General features: G+C 32.7%; 1 protein-coding gene across 4 annotated transcripts in view; it reads left to right on the top strand.

The window, feature by feature from the left end:
• spin (lysolipid transporter protein spinster) overlaps positions 1 to 17,063 on the top strand; it is a 147,278-nt gene extending 130,215 nt beyond the window's left edge. For all 4 annotated transcript variants that reach the window (XR_014133032.1, XM_081771064.1, XM_081771063.1 and 1 more), the window contains one exon: positions 9,809 to 17,063. Coding sequence is in view for 2 of the 4 variants with exons in the window: in XM_081771064.1 (XP_081627190.1) it covers positions 9,809 to 9,888 (80 nt within the window). In the remaining 2 variants the exon portion in view is untranslated. The remainder of the gene's footprint in view (positions 1 to 9,808) is intronic.
• The last annotated feature ends 217 nt before the right edge of the window (positions 17,064 to 17,280 follow it).

The following is a 17,280-nucleotide window of genomic DNA, read 5'->3' as shown; positions in this document are numbered from 1 at the left end:
TTCAGTATCTTCATTCGAAAACAGAGATTTAGTATCATTAATTCTCACAATTTCAGCTATTGTAATTTATTTTTTTAGTGCTATACAGTATAATAAGTTGTCTAAACTAATTCAAAAATAAATTTTCACGAACTTACCACAACTTCTGATATTTATTGTAGAAAACTGATAAATAACATTATATTAGATGTTCTCTCGCATTAAACATTAATAGAAAAATATACATTAGCAGAAGTTTGTAATAGTAATAAAATTCATAACAAAATACATACAACAGTCTTGATCATTTAGTATCTATTTATTATTATTCTGATTTTCATAAAATCAATAATAATAAGATACATCATTACCGTATATTGTCATTGGGATGTAGGCGAGGGCACTTTATGACTATGTTTAAAACATACCCGTCTGGGAAGAAAGAAAAATAAATCAGCCTACCTGCAACACGTAAAAGAGCTTCCATTTCTTTGCCCAATAAATTGTTAATTTCACAAAATCCGATCGTTTAAATTTGAAGTTGCTGTTGTGGGACATGATTGTGTACCTTTGCAAAAGTAAATAAAATATTAAAAAAATAACATGCCAAGAAACTTAATAACTAGTGGGATGATGGCAATGTTTAGTGTCAAAGGTTGTACGATAAAGAAAATATAGTGTGTAGCCTTATAGTTCTGAATCGTACGATATATAGGTTTGGCATAATTGGAAACTATAAGCATCTGTGGTAAATCATGGAACGTAAATATCTAATCTGATATTTTATGTCATGTTGTTCAGATTTCCCATATAAATAAATTTTTGAAAGTGCTAAGTTTGCTTATTTCCGCTACGTTTTTTATCCTTCCGCCTTCAAGTGACGGCGAAGAGGAGTTGTTCCAAGAAAGAAAGAAAAAAAAATGTTCGTGTAAGAAGCAAGTACAGTCATTATTCCCATGGATAAGTCAGATTACGGGAGTTTTAAGAACCTGGTGTATTGGGTGATAATTAATTAATAGGTAGCAGAACAAGTTTGAATTGATACGGAAGCAGTAACTGTAGTACTATTTAGAATAAATAAAGTATGGTTTCCAAATTTAATATTGGAACCGAGCAAAATGAAGTAATCAGCAGTTCATGATTTATAGCCTTGAAAATGTTTATAGATGTTCTGGTACATACTAAATGAAATAACACACGAACTATATTACATATAGTTGTCAATGTCGAACGTCGTCATTCCTTACTTGTGTGAATTTGGCTGGATATCTTTTATTCTCGGTGGATTAATTTTTTAGGTAGATACTGATTTAGCTCTACACTTTTGGCACATATGCAAGTTCTGGCCAGAACAGCAGCCCGTTGAATATTTAAAAGCTTTGCTTCAAGAACATTACCTACAAATGTTCATTTATAGAACCAAAATACCAAGCAGTATAATAATAAATTGTAAACTACTTCCGCATTTCCGTAGTGACTTCTTGATATTTGTTTTATCTGTCAAAATCAAGAAAGTTCATAATCATTGTCATCGGATTTCAAGAGTTTAATATATGTTCATCTTCTAATCTGTTTTCCTAAATAGGAATCCGATTTTTCTTTTTCCCAAAATAGGTAAATTTTCTTGCAGTGTCGGAAAGAATTTAAGGAAGTTTTTTTCTGATAAGTTGAAAACTGAGCCTGTCCTTCCCTCTTTTTCCAGTTTTTTTTTTTTTCTTTCTTCAACATCTTTTTTTAAAAGTGCAGATTAACTTCTGTTATAATTACTCCATCAAAAATATAAACTTTGACAAGAAAATCTCCTCACTCTTCTGTTCATGTAAGAAATGAAGGAAACCGTACTCCTGACTGAAAACCTGCTTGAAAGTCTTTCGGATTATCCTCAAGTTGAACTAAAATATGCTGGAAAACTTGTATATTTTAAAGAAATGTGATTGCAAAAATGCAGTGCTTTAAGCCTTAAGCAATCTAGTTATCGGTAGATTTAACTTGTCAGCACAAAAGCTAGTTAAGTTAATGGTTCTTATGTAGGTTTTGTAATTAAAGGTTTTTGTACTTTGCGCTTTTTTTTTTCTAAATTTGTTTGTACTCTTAAATCAAAGACTATATCTTATAACTCATTGTCCCATACATACATATATATATTTTAACAAAGTATTTGGTTTTTCAGATCTTTTGTTTTAAAAATATTTTGTATAGAACATGACTGAATTAAAAAGTACAATTTGTTCATGCTGAAAGACATAACAAGAATAATTTGAAGTCTTCCACATTCCTCAGTTTTAGCAAATAATTTTACACTAATCTAAATCTATAGTATATTTCCTTTACATGAAGTTCATTTTTACACTGGAACACGATATTCAAAAAAAGTTAATTGTACTCAGTGCCATTAATAGCAATTCTATTTAATGGTGTTGTAGTTTCGTGTGTAATTCCAGAGATACTACACATAGTACCAACTCATGACTAAGTGATGTGGGCAGTGGAATATTCTGGACAAATGTTAGGGTGAGAATTTATAAATTGCTGCATTGAACACACAATATTTAATACCTGTATCACTACATTCGTAACACCACATGTGTCGGGGCCAGAACACACTGTACAAGTACACTTTAACTCTGCTGAGCAGGGGAACTTCGTTGTTTTTCGTTTATGTGCTCTGTTTTAATACTAACCAAGGCAGATAAATCTTCACTCCTGATCAGCTTTATTATTATTAAAAAAAAAAAAAAAAAAAAAAAAGCATATGAAACCATTTGCTTTCTTTGTTTTCCGGTGCATTACTTCTGTTTGAAATGGCGTGTTTAAGCCGGTATATATTGGGTGGGCTATTTATCTTGATACGCCCTTGTAAGTTTAAAAATAATTGAGAAAAACTGAAATTTTGTACCATGCAAGTATCGGCTGGGGGACATTGTTTAACATACTCTGTGATACCACAGGATTAAGTGTTACCAACTCAACAAAAAGTTTTTTTTTTTTTTTTTTGAAATGATACTAAATGACGTTATTATATATTTCAAATCTACATGTAAAACTAAAACATGTAATATCATACTTATCATGCAATGTTGCAAACTGAGAACATTGCGACACCACAAACATTCAAATTTTGGTGACTTCTACAGCAATAATAACACAAATGAGAAAGACGAGACAGTGCACATTCAAAGTGCTCTAGTGTCTAATACTATTATCATAAATAACTGACTTCAAATGAATACGATCAAACTGAACAAGGGGTTGAAAATTTGACTTTTTTCAAAACCCTTTATTTCGAAAAACTGCTTAGATAAGTGCCTCATGCAATTGCATAGATGATTCTCAATAAATGTGAAGATAACAACACCGTTTACATCAATTTTGTATCGCAAACTATTCTGAATGTATTGTTTAAAAAACTATTATTAGCTTGCAATACTGCTTAAAATCACATTATTCCGAAAACGTATTGTAACAGCACTTACCAAAAAGTATTGTTGTAATGTTACAGAAACAAAGTAAATCAAACATTGTTTGTTTTAAAAAAAAGTTCCGACAAATACGCCATTTTGGGCAATATAATTTATCATATGTGACCATTTATTTCATATCTCCGGAATGAATTGATATATCAAATTACCGCACACGGCATTATAATCTTTGTCTATTAGAAACTGTACGTAATTGAATGTGGTATTTTTCTAAACACTTTTTCGAAATAAATTCCTTTCAAAGAAAGTCAATTTTAAATCCTTGTAACCTTGTATCTACTTGTTCGAAGTATGTCATATGGTAACCGTAATATTTGACATTAAGGTACTTTGGGTGTGCATTACCCCGTCCATCTGACTTGCGTTATTACTATTATAGAACCCTCAAAAAAAATTTTTCGATATTTGTGATACTGTAGCGTCCCTGGTTTGCAACACTCCATGACAAGTGTGGCATTGCATGTTTTGTTTTGCATTTAGATTTGAAGCAGGTAATAACCTGACCTATAGCACGGCCAACAAGAGATGGTCTCTGACATTTCTTACCACATGCGGTGGGACATTGCAGCCCCTGCTTTGATACCAGTGTTACCAACCACGATCACTCTGTCTTATACCATTAATTAAATTGCCACTACAGTTGCACCGAAAAAAAACTTGACACGCGAGTAGTGGCAATGTCACTGCGAGCTGTCAGAGAAGTTCTCTTACTGGACGCACTATAGTACAATTTGAAATGTGTATATATAATACCCTGGTAAACTTGTAGTATCAGATAGTATGTTAGTATCCTTCAGTTGATATTTGCATGGTACAACATTTCAGCGCTTTCTGTCCATTATTTAAAAGTTACAAGGATGTATTATGATAAATGGCCCATCCTGTATACGTATTTATGTGCAGCATTAATGTTTTATCGTTACACTTTGGTTAGAATAAATTTTTGTGTTTTACGTAATTGTCACTTCCTTTCTTACATTTACGTTAGGCAAATGATTGTATGTTCTCATAAATTAGAACCTATATCAGATTTCTTCTAGACAGTGCTTTCAAATCATGCAATGTGTAGATTATTGACATAAGATACTCTACAGTTGTGCAAATGTTTTCTGAAAAATGGATACTTTCTTTGCGTATCTTTTAAAAACCGCGTCTTTACATCTGCGCAATGTGTTGCAGTATTCTTATATATGCGTGTATATAGGGAATTAATGAAATATACAGACAGATTGTAAGAGATGATTCCTCTCATCAAAATGAGAAGAAAAAGTTAACCTGGGGGCATGATGGGTCAGTGGTAGAGTGCTTACCTCTGGTGCGAGAGGTTCATGGTTCTATCTCCGGTCAAGTAAGTTTGTGGTCGACATTGTCTGAGTTTCCCCCTACATTCTCATTCCACCAATACTTTCATCATTATTCACTTGCCTTAATCAGTCTCCCTTAGCCTAAAGGACATAATCATGGAATGTTAAACTGAAAATTCCATTTCAAAAGTTAATTTGGGCCTGTGACGTAAAGTGCATAATTTAGAGCTACAGCCGTCCAAAAACTTGGAAAAACATTGCAACATATGTTACTTCGAATACGAGAAATTGGAGTGTCGATTTATATCAGCGTAAAGCAAGTCACGTATACGCTAACTGAAAATGCATATTTATATGTGTGACTTCCTTTACGTTGATATAAATCACCACTCTACGGTTTCTTGTGTTAGGTATAGTTCATAACACTATAGTACAGTTTAGTCTTTTAGCTTGAAATAAATACTTTAAAATAGCTGAAGATCAACTTTTGGTTAATTTACTTCCAAGAACTGGTAAGGATTTAGGGCTTTCTAAAAAGCGATAATTGGCTAGAACTTTGGGAACAAAGACTGTACGTTCTTTAAGTGATCTTATGGTTTGCTTTGTCTTTTTTGTTGTCATTATAGCACGCTTGTTTACATATAACATAGTTTTAAAAACTTGTGTCTGTGGGATTGTTACAGTAGGAATTAGAAATATGTTTCAGATTAGAAAATTATGTTGTTAGGTGGTGCAATGCATGTGGTAGACATTAGAATGTAGTTTGGTTTATATATTTATTTATACATTGAATGTTTCTTTGTATCTTCCGTCTAAAAATTTTTTGTTTGTCTGCATGAGCTCTGTGTTAATTTATTTTGAAGTTCATAGGTTCAGTTCGCTGGCATTTCTTGCTGTGTTATGCGAAGGGAGGCATCTCGAGCTCAATATTCTTTGTATTATACATATTTGCTTTGAAAGCTTGAGAGGGGGGGGGACCTTGGTATGCTATGTTTTAATATCTGTGTATAACATCTGCTTGCAGGGCATGTTAACTGTATAATAAATAAATAAAACAACAAAGATGAGTTGCATTGATTTAACTGATCTCAATCTATTCTTTGTAATTTGAACTGATCCGTATGTCTATTATTATTATTATTATTATTATTATTATTATTATTATTATTATTATTATTATTATTATTATTATTATTATTATTATTATTATTATTATTATTATTATTATTATTATTATTATTATTATTATTATTATTATTATTATTATTATTATTATTATTATTATTATTATTATTATTATTATTATTATTATTATTATTATTATTATTATTATTATTATTATTATTATTATTATTATTATTATTATTATTATTATTATTATTATTATTATTATTATTATTATTATTATTATTATTATTATTATTATTATTATTATTATTATTATTATTATTATTAATAATAATAATTTTATAAATTAATTAAAGAGCAGGAACATGGACATCGCATAAAAGCGATGGAAAACTAATGGAAGCCTTCGAAATGTGGGTGTGAAGAAAAATAAAGAGAATTAGTTGGATCGAACAACAAACAAAAAAGAAAAGTGTTACAAACAGTGCGGGGAAAAAAGAACAATTTTTGGTGTGTTTGTAAAGAGGAAAAGAAATTGTTTGGGATGGTGGCTGAGAAGGAATTATACGGGACGTGCTAGAGGGTATGACGGCAGGAAAAATAGGGATGAGCGAAAGAGGTTACAGTTGATACACCGTGTTAAAACAGAAAAATCGTACAACTCAAGAGCGTCGTGCATGGAAGTTTCTCAGTTGCAGTAGGTGACCTACCAATAATGACAGATGATATGAATGAACCCTAATTTTTAGATGAAATGTGCGTGTTTAGGTACACTTACATTTCACTTTTAACAGCTCCTTAAAGAAAAATACATCTTCACATTAGTTTCGTTTGTAACGTTCAGTATTATAAATACGAAGATGATTGTTCACAACCTGTCTTCAGATCATCCGAATCAGCATCCTTGATTTACGCGACCGTTTCTTCATATTCGAAATCAAGATTGAAATTCAGCGTCATCTTCTGCACCGAGACTATTTAAGAAGTGGACCTATAGTTGAAGGTGGAATCCAAACGACTGTAATACATTCAGATTTTAGTGTCCCCTAACCACGAATCCAACCCCGGACTCCCTGCACCAAAAGCATGCGAGTTAGCCATAATACTAGCAGGGAAGGAGTCTGTAACTAGCGTCACTATAAATCTCTTGTACATTTTCCTCGTCCGCATGTCCATAAAGTCTTGAGCTTGAGAACGAAACGTTATGGTTTTCTAAATGCTGAGTATTCCATGAGTTCACATAACTTCATTTTTTTTTTTTTTTTAATAAGAAAAGGAGATAATTTTGTTGAATCACATCACACTTTTCCTGTGGTGATAAATTAAAACTTATTTAAAAATTTCTATGCGTGGGCGATGATCTCCACGAAATGGCAAACTAACAAGCAAAACTTAGAATAATCCTATTTTGTAATGGCAAGTCATCATCATTTACGACAACGTGTCCGTAGGTTTCCGTGGAGTGTTCCTGTTTTCTCCCACATTATCATTCTACCAATTATTTCGTAATAATTCACTTCCATTAATCAATTGTCTCCTTTAGACTCAAAGGCATAATCATGGGATGTAGAACTAGAATCGTGGGAGAAAACTTTCATTTTTTTCCCATTTACAATAAATGTTCGATTTCTCGTAAATTGTATTTCAGGTTGGGAGTTAACGGAAAGTGAAAACTTAGCATTTTACACAGTTGTGTCCTTCATGATCAAACGACAACCGCACATACTTTATGTATAGTTTCGGGTTCAATTCGGGGTGCGAAGCCTTAGATAAACATCCGAATAGTGCATCCATCCGTTAGTTATTCCGTTCTTAGCACACAATCAGATAAGCCAGACTCGAATTAAGACAGTACCAGTAATAGAATTTAGTGCCAGTATTAGAATTTACAGCACCAGTATTAGAATTTAAAGTAAGAGTATTTTTTCTGTTTCCAAATCAATGCAACTCTTTTTTGTTCCTTGAACTGCTTCTTAAATCACTTTAATTTTACTTGTGTATGCATCAGCTATACAAACGCTTCATTTATTCTTTATATGTGGCTATATTAAGTTGTAATTTTTAAGATTATATATTTGTTATTTTATAAGTTGCTATATGTTGAGCTTTTACTACATTAATATAAATAGGGCATTATCCAAGCAGATTGACGAATTATTAAGTTCTGAAGAGTTCAAAACACGTTGCTTTGTTTTTTTCACTGATATTTCAATAGGTTGATTTGAAAAGTTTCAAGTGTGAACGTGAACTTCATTTTTGTGCTGGGGCGTTGAATTTGAACACCTACACAATGAGATAGTGATTTGCTATTAAAACATGATACATCCATGTTTGATGGATATTAAAATCTTCGATACATGAATACATATTAATTAACGGAAACGAAGCACAGGAACATTTAATATCTAGTACTTTCAGTTAATCTATAATTTAAATGAGACAAAACTAAAAGTTTGTATTAGAATGAATAAATTCAAGAATAGTGTGCTTTAGTCCAAGAAGTTCTTTGAGGGAAAGGAGATTAGAACCAGTCAGAAAGTTTAAAAGTTGATTTTTGTTGTTACGCAGAACCTGCCAGGAGAATTCAGCAGGACGCGGTATAGGAGGAGGGGGGGGGATGGGCACTATTGGAATAGCTACATACAAAACTATAGAAATTTAGTGAGACATATAGGGTCTTTTCAGTCCTGTGGTCAAAGCATTTAGAACCTCAGTTCAAATAAGACTATTTTAGAATCGCAGAATCAAGCTATAAGCTTGTAGGATGTATTGTGAGCTGCCTAATATTCAAACTAGTCTTGTGACCAAAACTGTTTTCGAAGGGATATCTATATATTCACTTTGGTATTGCACATTGTCAAGAGAAATTGTACATAAAATAAATTCATCTTGAATTCTTGGTATTAATATTTCGGCCATAACACCGACTATTCACTTTTAATTGTATATCATTTATCATCTTATCTATTTTAACCTAATACTAATTTACATTTTCTGCGGTGATACTTGTCTGAAACTTAGGAATCCATGCAATCGGATTTTCAATTCAGCACAAGTAGTAAAAAGTCACTATGTCAAATATCTTCTGTTCATTTGTCTTACAATAAGTATCGACCTCTCAGAAACGAGCTCCTCATAGTTCATTTCTGTAGTGTTCGCTCGTGCGCATGGTTGCTGGGGAGTACAACACCTTTGATAAAAACTTGAGTAGTAACTTGAATTAAACTTCCGACCGAGTAGGTACCGACCTTATTATATAAGGACATAAAGCTAAAACCGTAAATCATTCGTTCCTGAAGCGATTATTTCTGGCATTCTGGACCAGAATTCACTATGGGTGTAATTCATGTAGCTTCCTCTCTCCTGTAATTAACTCTGGAGGCAAGGTCAACATCAGAAAATCTTCCCTTCACTGGGAATCGATTTGGGTACAGAAGAACATTCTTACGTTACGTGGCTAAGTAGTAGAGTACTTACTTCTGGTGGGGGTGTGGTTCGATTCCAGAGCATGATAGTTTGTGGTGGACAACATCCTGTCCATTTATTTTTTGTTTTATTCTCCCCTTGTCTCATTCTCATCTTTCATAATCATTCACTTTTCATTAATCATCCTCCGTTTGCCTAAAGGACATAAAACTAACTGTGGTGATCATATCATTCACCAGGTGTGTGTGTCAAATTACGAAATATTTTTGGTAAACGACATTGTAGTAAAATAATTCATAACTTCCTTATAACAAACAACGTTTCTATGAAATAAAACAAGAGAAAGTTATTTGATGTTTGATTTTATTTAAGTCAGTATAAATTGAATTATATCAGTAGTAGTTAATCCTTAAAAATGAATAAATATATGTAATTACATTTTAACTATTGTCTTCTTTTTTCCTTATTTAATATGTTTTTCTTCTTTTCCAGTGGACGAAGACGGACAGCCAAGAAATTACTATGCTGATGATCCATTGACGTGCGAACAAAGTGAAAATCTTGTTACATAGTACTATTTTACCTTACTTTTTTGTTAAAAAGAAAAGTAATATGCCATTATTTGCTCTATCCGGAGCTTTTTTGTTCCGGAGAACACAATAGTATTTGTCAATTTCTACGAAATGACTGAATTCGTAAACAGAAGTGTTCTGGTGCTATTTATATGAGAGCATTTCGCAGCCAAACACTTTCTATATATTTAAAGTTAAAATGAACTTTGTTATTTATAAACAGAATTCAAAAATGTAAAACAAATAACAACCAAGAACTGGTGTAGTAATTCCATAGCTAGTTTTTAAGAGTTAGCCTGCCAAAGGTATATATATATTGTTACCAAATAAGACTGCTGTTTTTTCTTTCTTTATTGTAAAGGGAATGTTATGTTGTATTGTGTTAGTTTTGATTCTGTTAATGCAGTGGTATACACTTATTTACAACAGAATCATAATTTATTTGTGTGAGAGATTAAGCATATTTATATGCATGTGTATATGTAAGCTACTGTAGTAGTAATATGCATGAGTATATGAGCGTGTGTAAATGGGTTTATGTATAAAATGTGTGTGTGTGGATGTGAATGAACGTTATTCGTGTGGAAAAACTATCATGTAAACACTAGTGTATAATAGAGAATTGGAAAATTGTACAGGATACTTTTTGAAGATATACGTTAGTGGGTATGTATATGAAAATGTTAGTATGCTTTATTCTTTTCTTCTCGAAATAATTTTGTAGCATTTTTCTCTCATTGGTAACGGTATAGTTTGCAGAGAGTTTTGTTAATTCTTTCATTTTCTTAAGAAGCGTATTTCACACACAACAAAAGCTACTATTTGTTAATTATATATTTTACAATAAGTAAACTTGTGTATTTTCTGTATATTTTTCTGTTTCTGCAACTGCGACACAAATATTCCATGTCTTGGTTTTCAAATGATGCTCGTATTAATTGGAAGTGTTGTTTGACATGCTTGCTATTAAAGAAAATAGTGTTGGTAGTAGTGTCAATGTACCTGACGCAGTTGTTTAAATAAACGAGGAATATTTTGTGGTGAAACAGGTAAACTGAACCCAGTGAATTAACTTTATTATATATTTTTGGTATTCAAATGCTTGATCACTGCGAAGGTATTTATTGGTGGTACATGAGCATATATTATTTCTCTTCCCATCTAATTATATTATATGAATAATTAGATGAGTATACAGAGATCCTTACCAATTTAATGCAAACACCTGAAAAAGTTGCAAGTTACCAGGTTAATATGGTGTTGGACTATCTTTCCCCCTCAGAACAGCTCTGTTGCGATGTGGAATGAGTCATAGAGATCGTGTATTTTAGCAAATGGTATATTACACCATTCCGCGTGCACTCAGTTTCATGAGAGAGGATAGAGGCAGAAATCTGTGGCGGATTCATGTCTCCAAAGCGGACCACTGATGTTGAGTTGTCTTCAAATCCAGGTATTGAGCGAGCCAAGAGAAGGTTCAACTTCATCTTGATGTTCCTCAAATAATGGACCAATAGCTCCAGCTGTGTGAATGGGTGCATTACCAGCCTAAAATACGGCATAGTTGCTCGGAAACAAATCTGGACCGTAGAATACATATGGTTTCCTAAAATAGTGATATCACGAGCAGTGATTTGACTGGTAAAGGTCAGCATAGGACCCACTGATAATTAGCATTTGCGTACTACAGCATTATAGAGCTGCCCCCATGTTTCTCGCTTGGACAAAGAAACTAAATCATACATTTTTGTCGGCATCTGCCACACATAAACACGCCCCGTGGTTTGAAATAAGATGAACTGATAGCTCATCCGACCATACCACACTTTTCAATCATCAGCGGTCCATATTGCATGTTCGCAACACCATGATATCGTGTAAAATCGTAATGGTCCCTTATCAGCGGTTTCCTTGTGCAACTTGATCTCGTACGTCCATGTTACGTAACTTGCGGCGGACTGTGATCATTGACTTCTTTTGTTACTTGCACTGTAGTCGAACGCATTGCGATTCTGAATGACAGTCCGCTTTTATACTCGGTGGGACCTGTCACGGAGGATTTTCCTCCAACCACCATTTCCCTTCGTCGATGTGGTTTTGCCGTGAGTTTTCAGGCTGTGATAATCTTGGACACTATCCCTTGCGAACCCACAACTTCAGTCACCCTCACATGAGATAACCGAGCACTAACAATTTTCTCTCCTTCGAAATCAGAGAGGTCATCCACTTTATGCTTTCATTGTCTGCTCAGTTCACTGACGTTTTCTTGCTCATAACGTAATGCAGAGCTTGCCATAACACACCAACAGCAGCAGCTCGGTGCTGCAGTGGTCACATGACCGCTGCTAGCCCAGATATTTGACATGTTTCCATTTAATTGATAAGGATCTATTTTTATATTACAACGTACATTTCATGTAAGTCACATACAAATAAAAACCTATCCCAATCGAAGTTAATCTTATGAAAAAGATAACAATCGATCAGTATTTTGGTCTTACCGATAAATTTAGTTCGTTGGTATATCATAACAGAGCAGTGCAGAGTTTGATAAGTTTATATTTCTATGTTACAAGGAGATTAAAATACTGGGTATGGCCCCCTTTTCTTTCTGTTTGGAAATGTATTCACAAGTAGGTTCGTTAACAGAAAGAACATAATTTTTTTAGTATTCTCTGATCATTACCAGTAATAATACAACCACAACAGTCTAGAGCAACTCAGTTCTATGTTGTAATTAAAAGAAGAAAGCTAAATGCAAAAACATCACAATTCGCATACCGGCACTACCTGAAATGGATTTTTAAATTAAGAACTTCCGGCAGTACCAGATTGTCGCATATTTTTGCTAATTATTCATGTTTTGCAGGCTAGTAGGAGAGTTGGAGATAAGGACTACTACATCCTCTCATCAAATAAATAACATGATAACCGTCGCGATGTATTCAATGAAAGGAACAGAATTGGAAATAAATGCTTACGTATAGAACTGAAATCATTCATGTTTGGTTGGAACAGGGTTGTTTTGCGTTTCCATTGAGAAGTTCTGTGACAACTTAATCTTCTAATCTCGCAAGCAATACATGTTATTATGTCAGATAGTGTAAAAGCTGAAAATTTCTGTTGAATAGCAAACCTCTTCTGAAGGATAATACTAACAGCGGTTTACAAATGAAAATCTTTGTCTTCAGTTAATACAGAATATATTGTAATAAGAAAATTTGTATTGTGTAATGTATGTGTACATTGTGTATTACTTCACTGTTGTTCCCAGCGTTCAGTTTTCAAATTCTCGTAACACTTCCTGTTAAAGTATTTAGTAGCTTTTAAACTTTGATTTCGGTTATTGAGTTAAGAACTAAATCCAAAGTAAAAGTCTTAACATACTGCGAATAAAATTTTCTGCGTATTTTTTTCTATAAGTAAAGTATTAAAATTTGATAATTAAGATTAGTAAAATAATAATAGTAATAAAACAGATATTGGATTTAAGTATATCATGTTTTCAGGTTTGCTTATAAAATTAAAACAAGTAATATTAAAATTTTACAACGCATTTTTTTAAAAGTATTTATTAAATTCCATCATGTATCTTTTCAAAAAAAGTAGTTCTTCTCTGAGCGTTCTATCTACAATTCTACGGTGACGTTATATATTAGTGACGTACTGTTCATCTAATTGATATTTTAAGAAACCGCGACTTTTATATTAAAACATTTTATAAATTCTAAAAAAGTTGTGATGTGATATTCTAATGCTATACTTTAGTTTCTGCATTATAAAAGTAAGAAATTATACTGTAATCACATTGGTGTATAATTGTCCTTAAGAACGAATGCAATTAATTACCTTGGAACCAGTGTGGGGAAGATTTGAAAAATTCACGCATCAAAAAGCTAAATACAAGCTTGTAGGGTTTGTGAAGAATTTGTTTACTGAAAATAGAAAAAATAATTTGAACATAAAAAAAAAGCACGAGTTTAGGAATAGATATTTGGACTAGTTTTAGAGAATCCGTGTGTTCCTTTGATTGGCTTCGGCCAATACTCAATTGAGATTTTTCTTATTTCACGAATTCATCTGTTATTATGTTACTCCTATATGTTAACATAAATAGTCAGAAATTTACTCTTTATATCTCTTGTTTTAATTTATTGTATGTTTGGTTTTTGGTGAATGAATGGCGTATTTTTTTCCTTGATAATCACCGTATATTGTAGGTGTTCGGAAACTCGTTTTATGAACTTCGCATGCACTTTTGCTCAGTTTTTTTTTATAATTATTATTATTTCCGTCCAATTAAAAAATAACGTGGTAAACATTTTACCTCAATTTTTGAAAATAGTAGCATTTTGTGTAGTAATAAAAAGAAAAACCTCTCAATGTGACTAGGTTTTCACGTCTCCTTTGCCTGCTTCATAATAAATTAGTTGAACAAACAGATTATTTCAAACATAACACACTTAAAGTTTCCATCGTATGACGACATTGTATAATCTTGTACATTTGAACTAAAAAAGAATGGTATCGTCCGTCGAATTATCTTCAGTTTGTACATCTCAAATCATCATACATGTAAGCGCTTATATTATATAAATGCATTGTATATATTATTTAATAAGCAGTCTATATGATAAATCAACATTTCATAAAATACATTTTTTCAGCTTCGTTTCAATGGCGGCGAAATTGTTCTATTAAAGAGAACACTGCCCTATGCAGTTATTTTAACAGAATAAGCGAGCAATATATAAGGATGTATATACCACTACGTCTCGAGATTTACAAAGGAAAGTCAGTAAATATGTTACTAATTGCTATTTGAGAAAGAAGAAAAGTAGTATTCTTTATTTACTTTTTAAAAATGATCTCTGTTACCATTGACACATTCATCCCATTAGCACATTACTTACTACAGATGTACCTCTTATTCAACATCGTCGTCATAAGCGAAACTTCTATCGCCAAGATGAGATTCAAGTGGGTCAAACAAGTGAAAATCACTTGGGACTGAGTTGTGGCTGTAAGGCGAATGTTGAAGTTTTCACCCGAAGTCCGAAAAATTCTTTTCTAGGTTATCCCATATGAGGAAACTCGAATTGTTGAAACGGAACAATACGCCTCTATTACGAAGTAAAAACGAGGGTAGCAGTCTATGAAGCAAACTCTGCACTTCGAATTACGAAGCTACATCAATATCTCATTGTATGATGCAGCATTCACATTTACAATTTATTTTTGAAATTGGTTATTGGCGCACATTTGACAATCTGAAAGCACTATAAGTATATATTGTAATCTTCCAGTGCATTCAATGGCGCATTGCGTTGGATCGGTAATAGTGCTGTACTCATTCATTCCGTGTAACAGTCCTGGGAATGCATGTCCTTGGATACACTGACAGAATGCTTCAAGAACAGGCTTATCCGCTTTTTGTTCCTCTGTCAGTTGTCTAGGCACCAATTTTTCGAAAATTGAAAAGTCCGTGCACGGTACTATTGGCTTAACTTATGAGAAAACCCTGTTGTGCAAATTCAATGCAACTGTCTCTACGTTATCGTGCTCTCGAACCATCTCGTTCATCTGCTGTATTGTTGCTCCCTTCACATTTGCAGGAACACCAGTCGATGTTCGTCAACAACTTCGAGGGTCTTTCCGCCACTTGACATGAATGAGCTTCTTACCATAAACAGGATATATTTTCTTAGAAGTAGCCTTTGCAAGAAGACCTTTCGCCCACGAGAAACGAACAACAGGTTTGTTCTTCTGCAATGTTTACTTCTTGAGCACGGTCACATTTAGAAATTGATATGGCATGCACTAAACAGTCGTTAACCGGTTGCTTAGTGAATCATTGTAAAATGTGATTGTGCTATCACCTGGTGACAACTTATTCACACTTTCAAGCAATCCACAATAAATTTGTAACCTATTTACTGACTTGTATATAATTCTTAAGTAGATGGAAAATCTCCCTTTCCTTTGAATTTCCTCCGCTCTACAGTCACTGTTCTGTTGTTAGGTTGTACATGTGCTTGGTATAGTATTGCTCAGAATGTCATTTTACTTTCTTTAATGTAAATATAAAATTAGTAAATATAAAATTACCTTTCCAATTTATATTAAATATTATTTCCTCTATTTTGCTATGTAAAGTTTTGTAAAATAATTCACTAGTGTTTGTCATAATATAGTAATTCCCAAATGTCATATTCTGATCACATTAAGTCCTGTTTGGTTGTGTGGTTCTCACACACAGATAAAAAATGCGAATTAAAATAATGTTAGAGAATAAAATTTAGGGTTACTGTATTATGATCAGAAACTATAGAAATAATAAGCTGTACATAAATTATGGGTTAAATTCCAAAGTTGGGCGTCCGTTTCCAGCGAAATTTTTAAAATTTACAGGAAAGATATGGATAATTTGATCGTTTGTGTGCTTGATAACATATAAGAGTCTCGAAAAACCTGTTTATTTGTTATATATAAGCTGTTATAAACATGGGACTATACGGCGAGCGGAGGGAACTACTTGGCGCAAGGTAACCGAACAATTGCATTGTGGGAAAGAAACGAGCATTTATGTTATCACCATGGCGAATGTACAAGGGCAATGAACTAGCAGTTTTAACATTTGTGAAGCAATACGTTGATAACGAGCAAAATCTTTTAAAAGTTTGTGAAGAGCACGGATTAATGAACCTAATAACAAATTGCAGAAAATGTGGAAAGAAGATAACAGCGAAAAAACTTGATGAAAGCGGATGCCCAACTTCGGAATATATGCCTAAATTATAATCTTTAGTACTGTATGAATTGGCTTTTATTGTATTTTGTATTATTTTTTTGTGAAAACGAGTTCATTGATATTATTCATTTTGTACAATTACTGATTTTTCGACATTACAATGAATGGAATTTATTATTTATTTATGTAAAAAGAAAAAAATGTAATGATAGTGTGTGCTAGATGATTAATCAACTGTGGATGATTTGTTTTCGTGAGAGATAGATTTCGTGAGTTGTAGAGTGATTCAATAGATGTCATTGAATAGATGTGCTTCTCTGATGTTTTTGGTAATAACGTTTTATAAATAAAATATTTGAAAAATTTTGTAATAAAAATATACAAGCAGGGAGCAATAAAAAATATAACTAGTTTTTCATTAGTTTTTGAAATGTTTTATTTATTTAAAGGTTTTCTGACCAAGGGCGTATATTTGATATTAGTATAAAGTACATACATTGTCATTAAATGAAAAACTCAATATCCGTCGAATTCTCCCACAACTCATATTGCACGGTTTTCCTTTTTTGAAAAGAAAAAAAAAAATGCTCGTTTCCTGCAATAATGCATTTAGTATTCCCCTTCAACTGAGAAGCTGGGTA

This window comes from Thermobia domestica, chromosome 9 (assembly GCF_964235325.1).
Source record: "Thermobia domestica chromosome 9, izTheDome1.hap1.1, whole genome shotgun sequence".
Classification (NCBI taxonomy): Eukaryota; Metazoa; Arthropoda; class Insecta; order Zygentoma; family Lepismatidae; genus Thermobia; species Thermobia domestica.
Note: the sequence above shows the minus strand (reverse complement) of the source record. Positions and strands in the feature narration are given on the sequence as shown.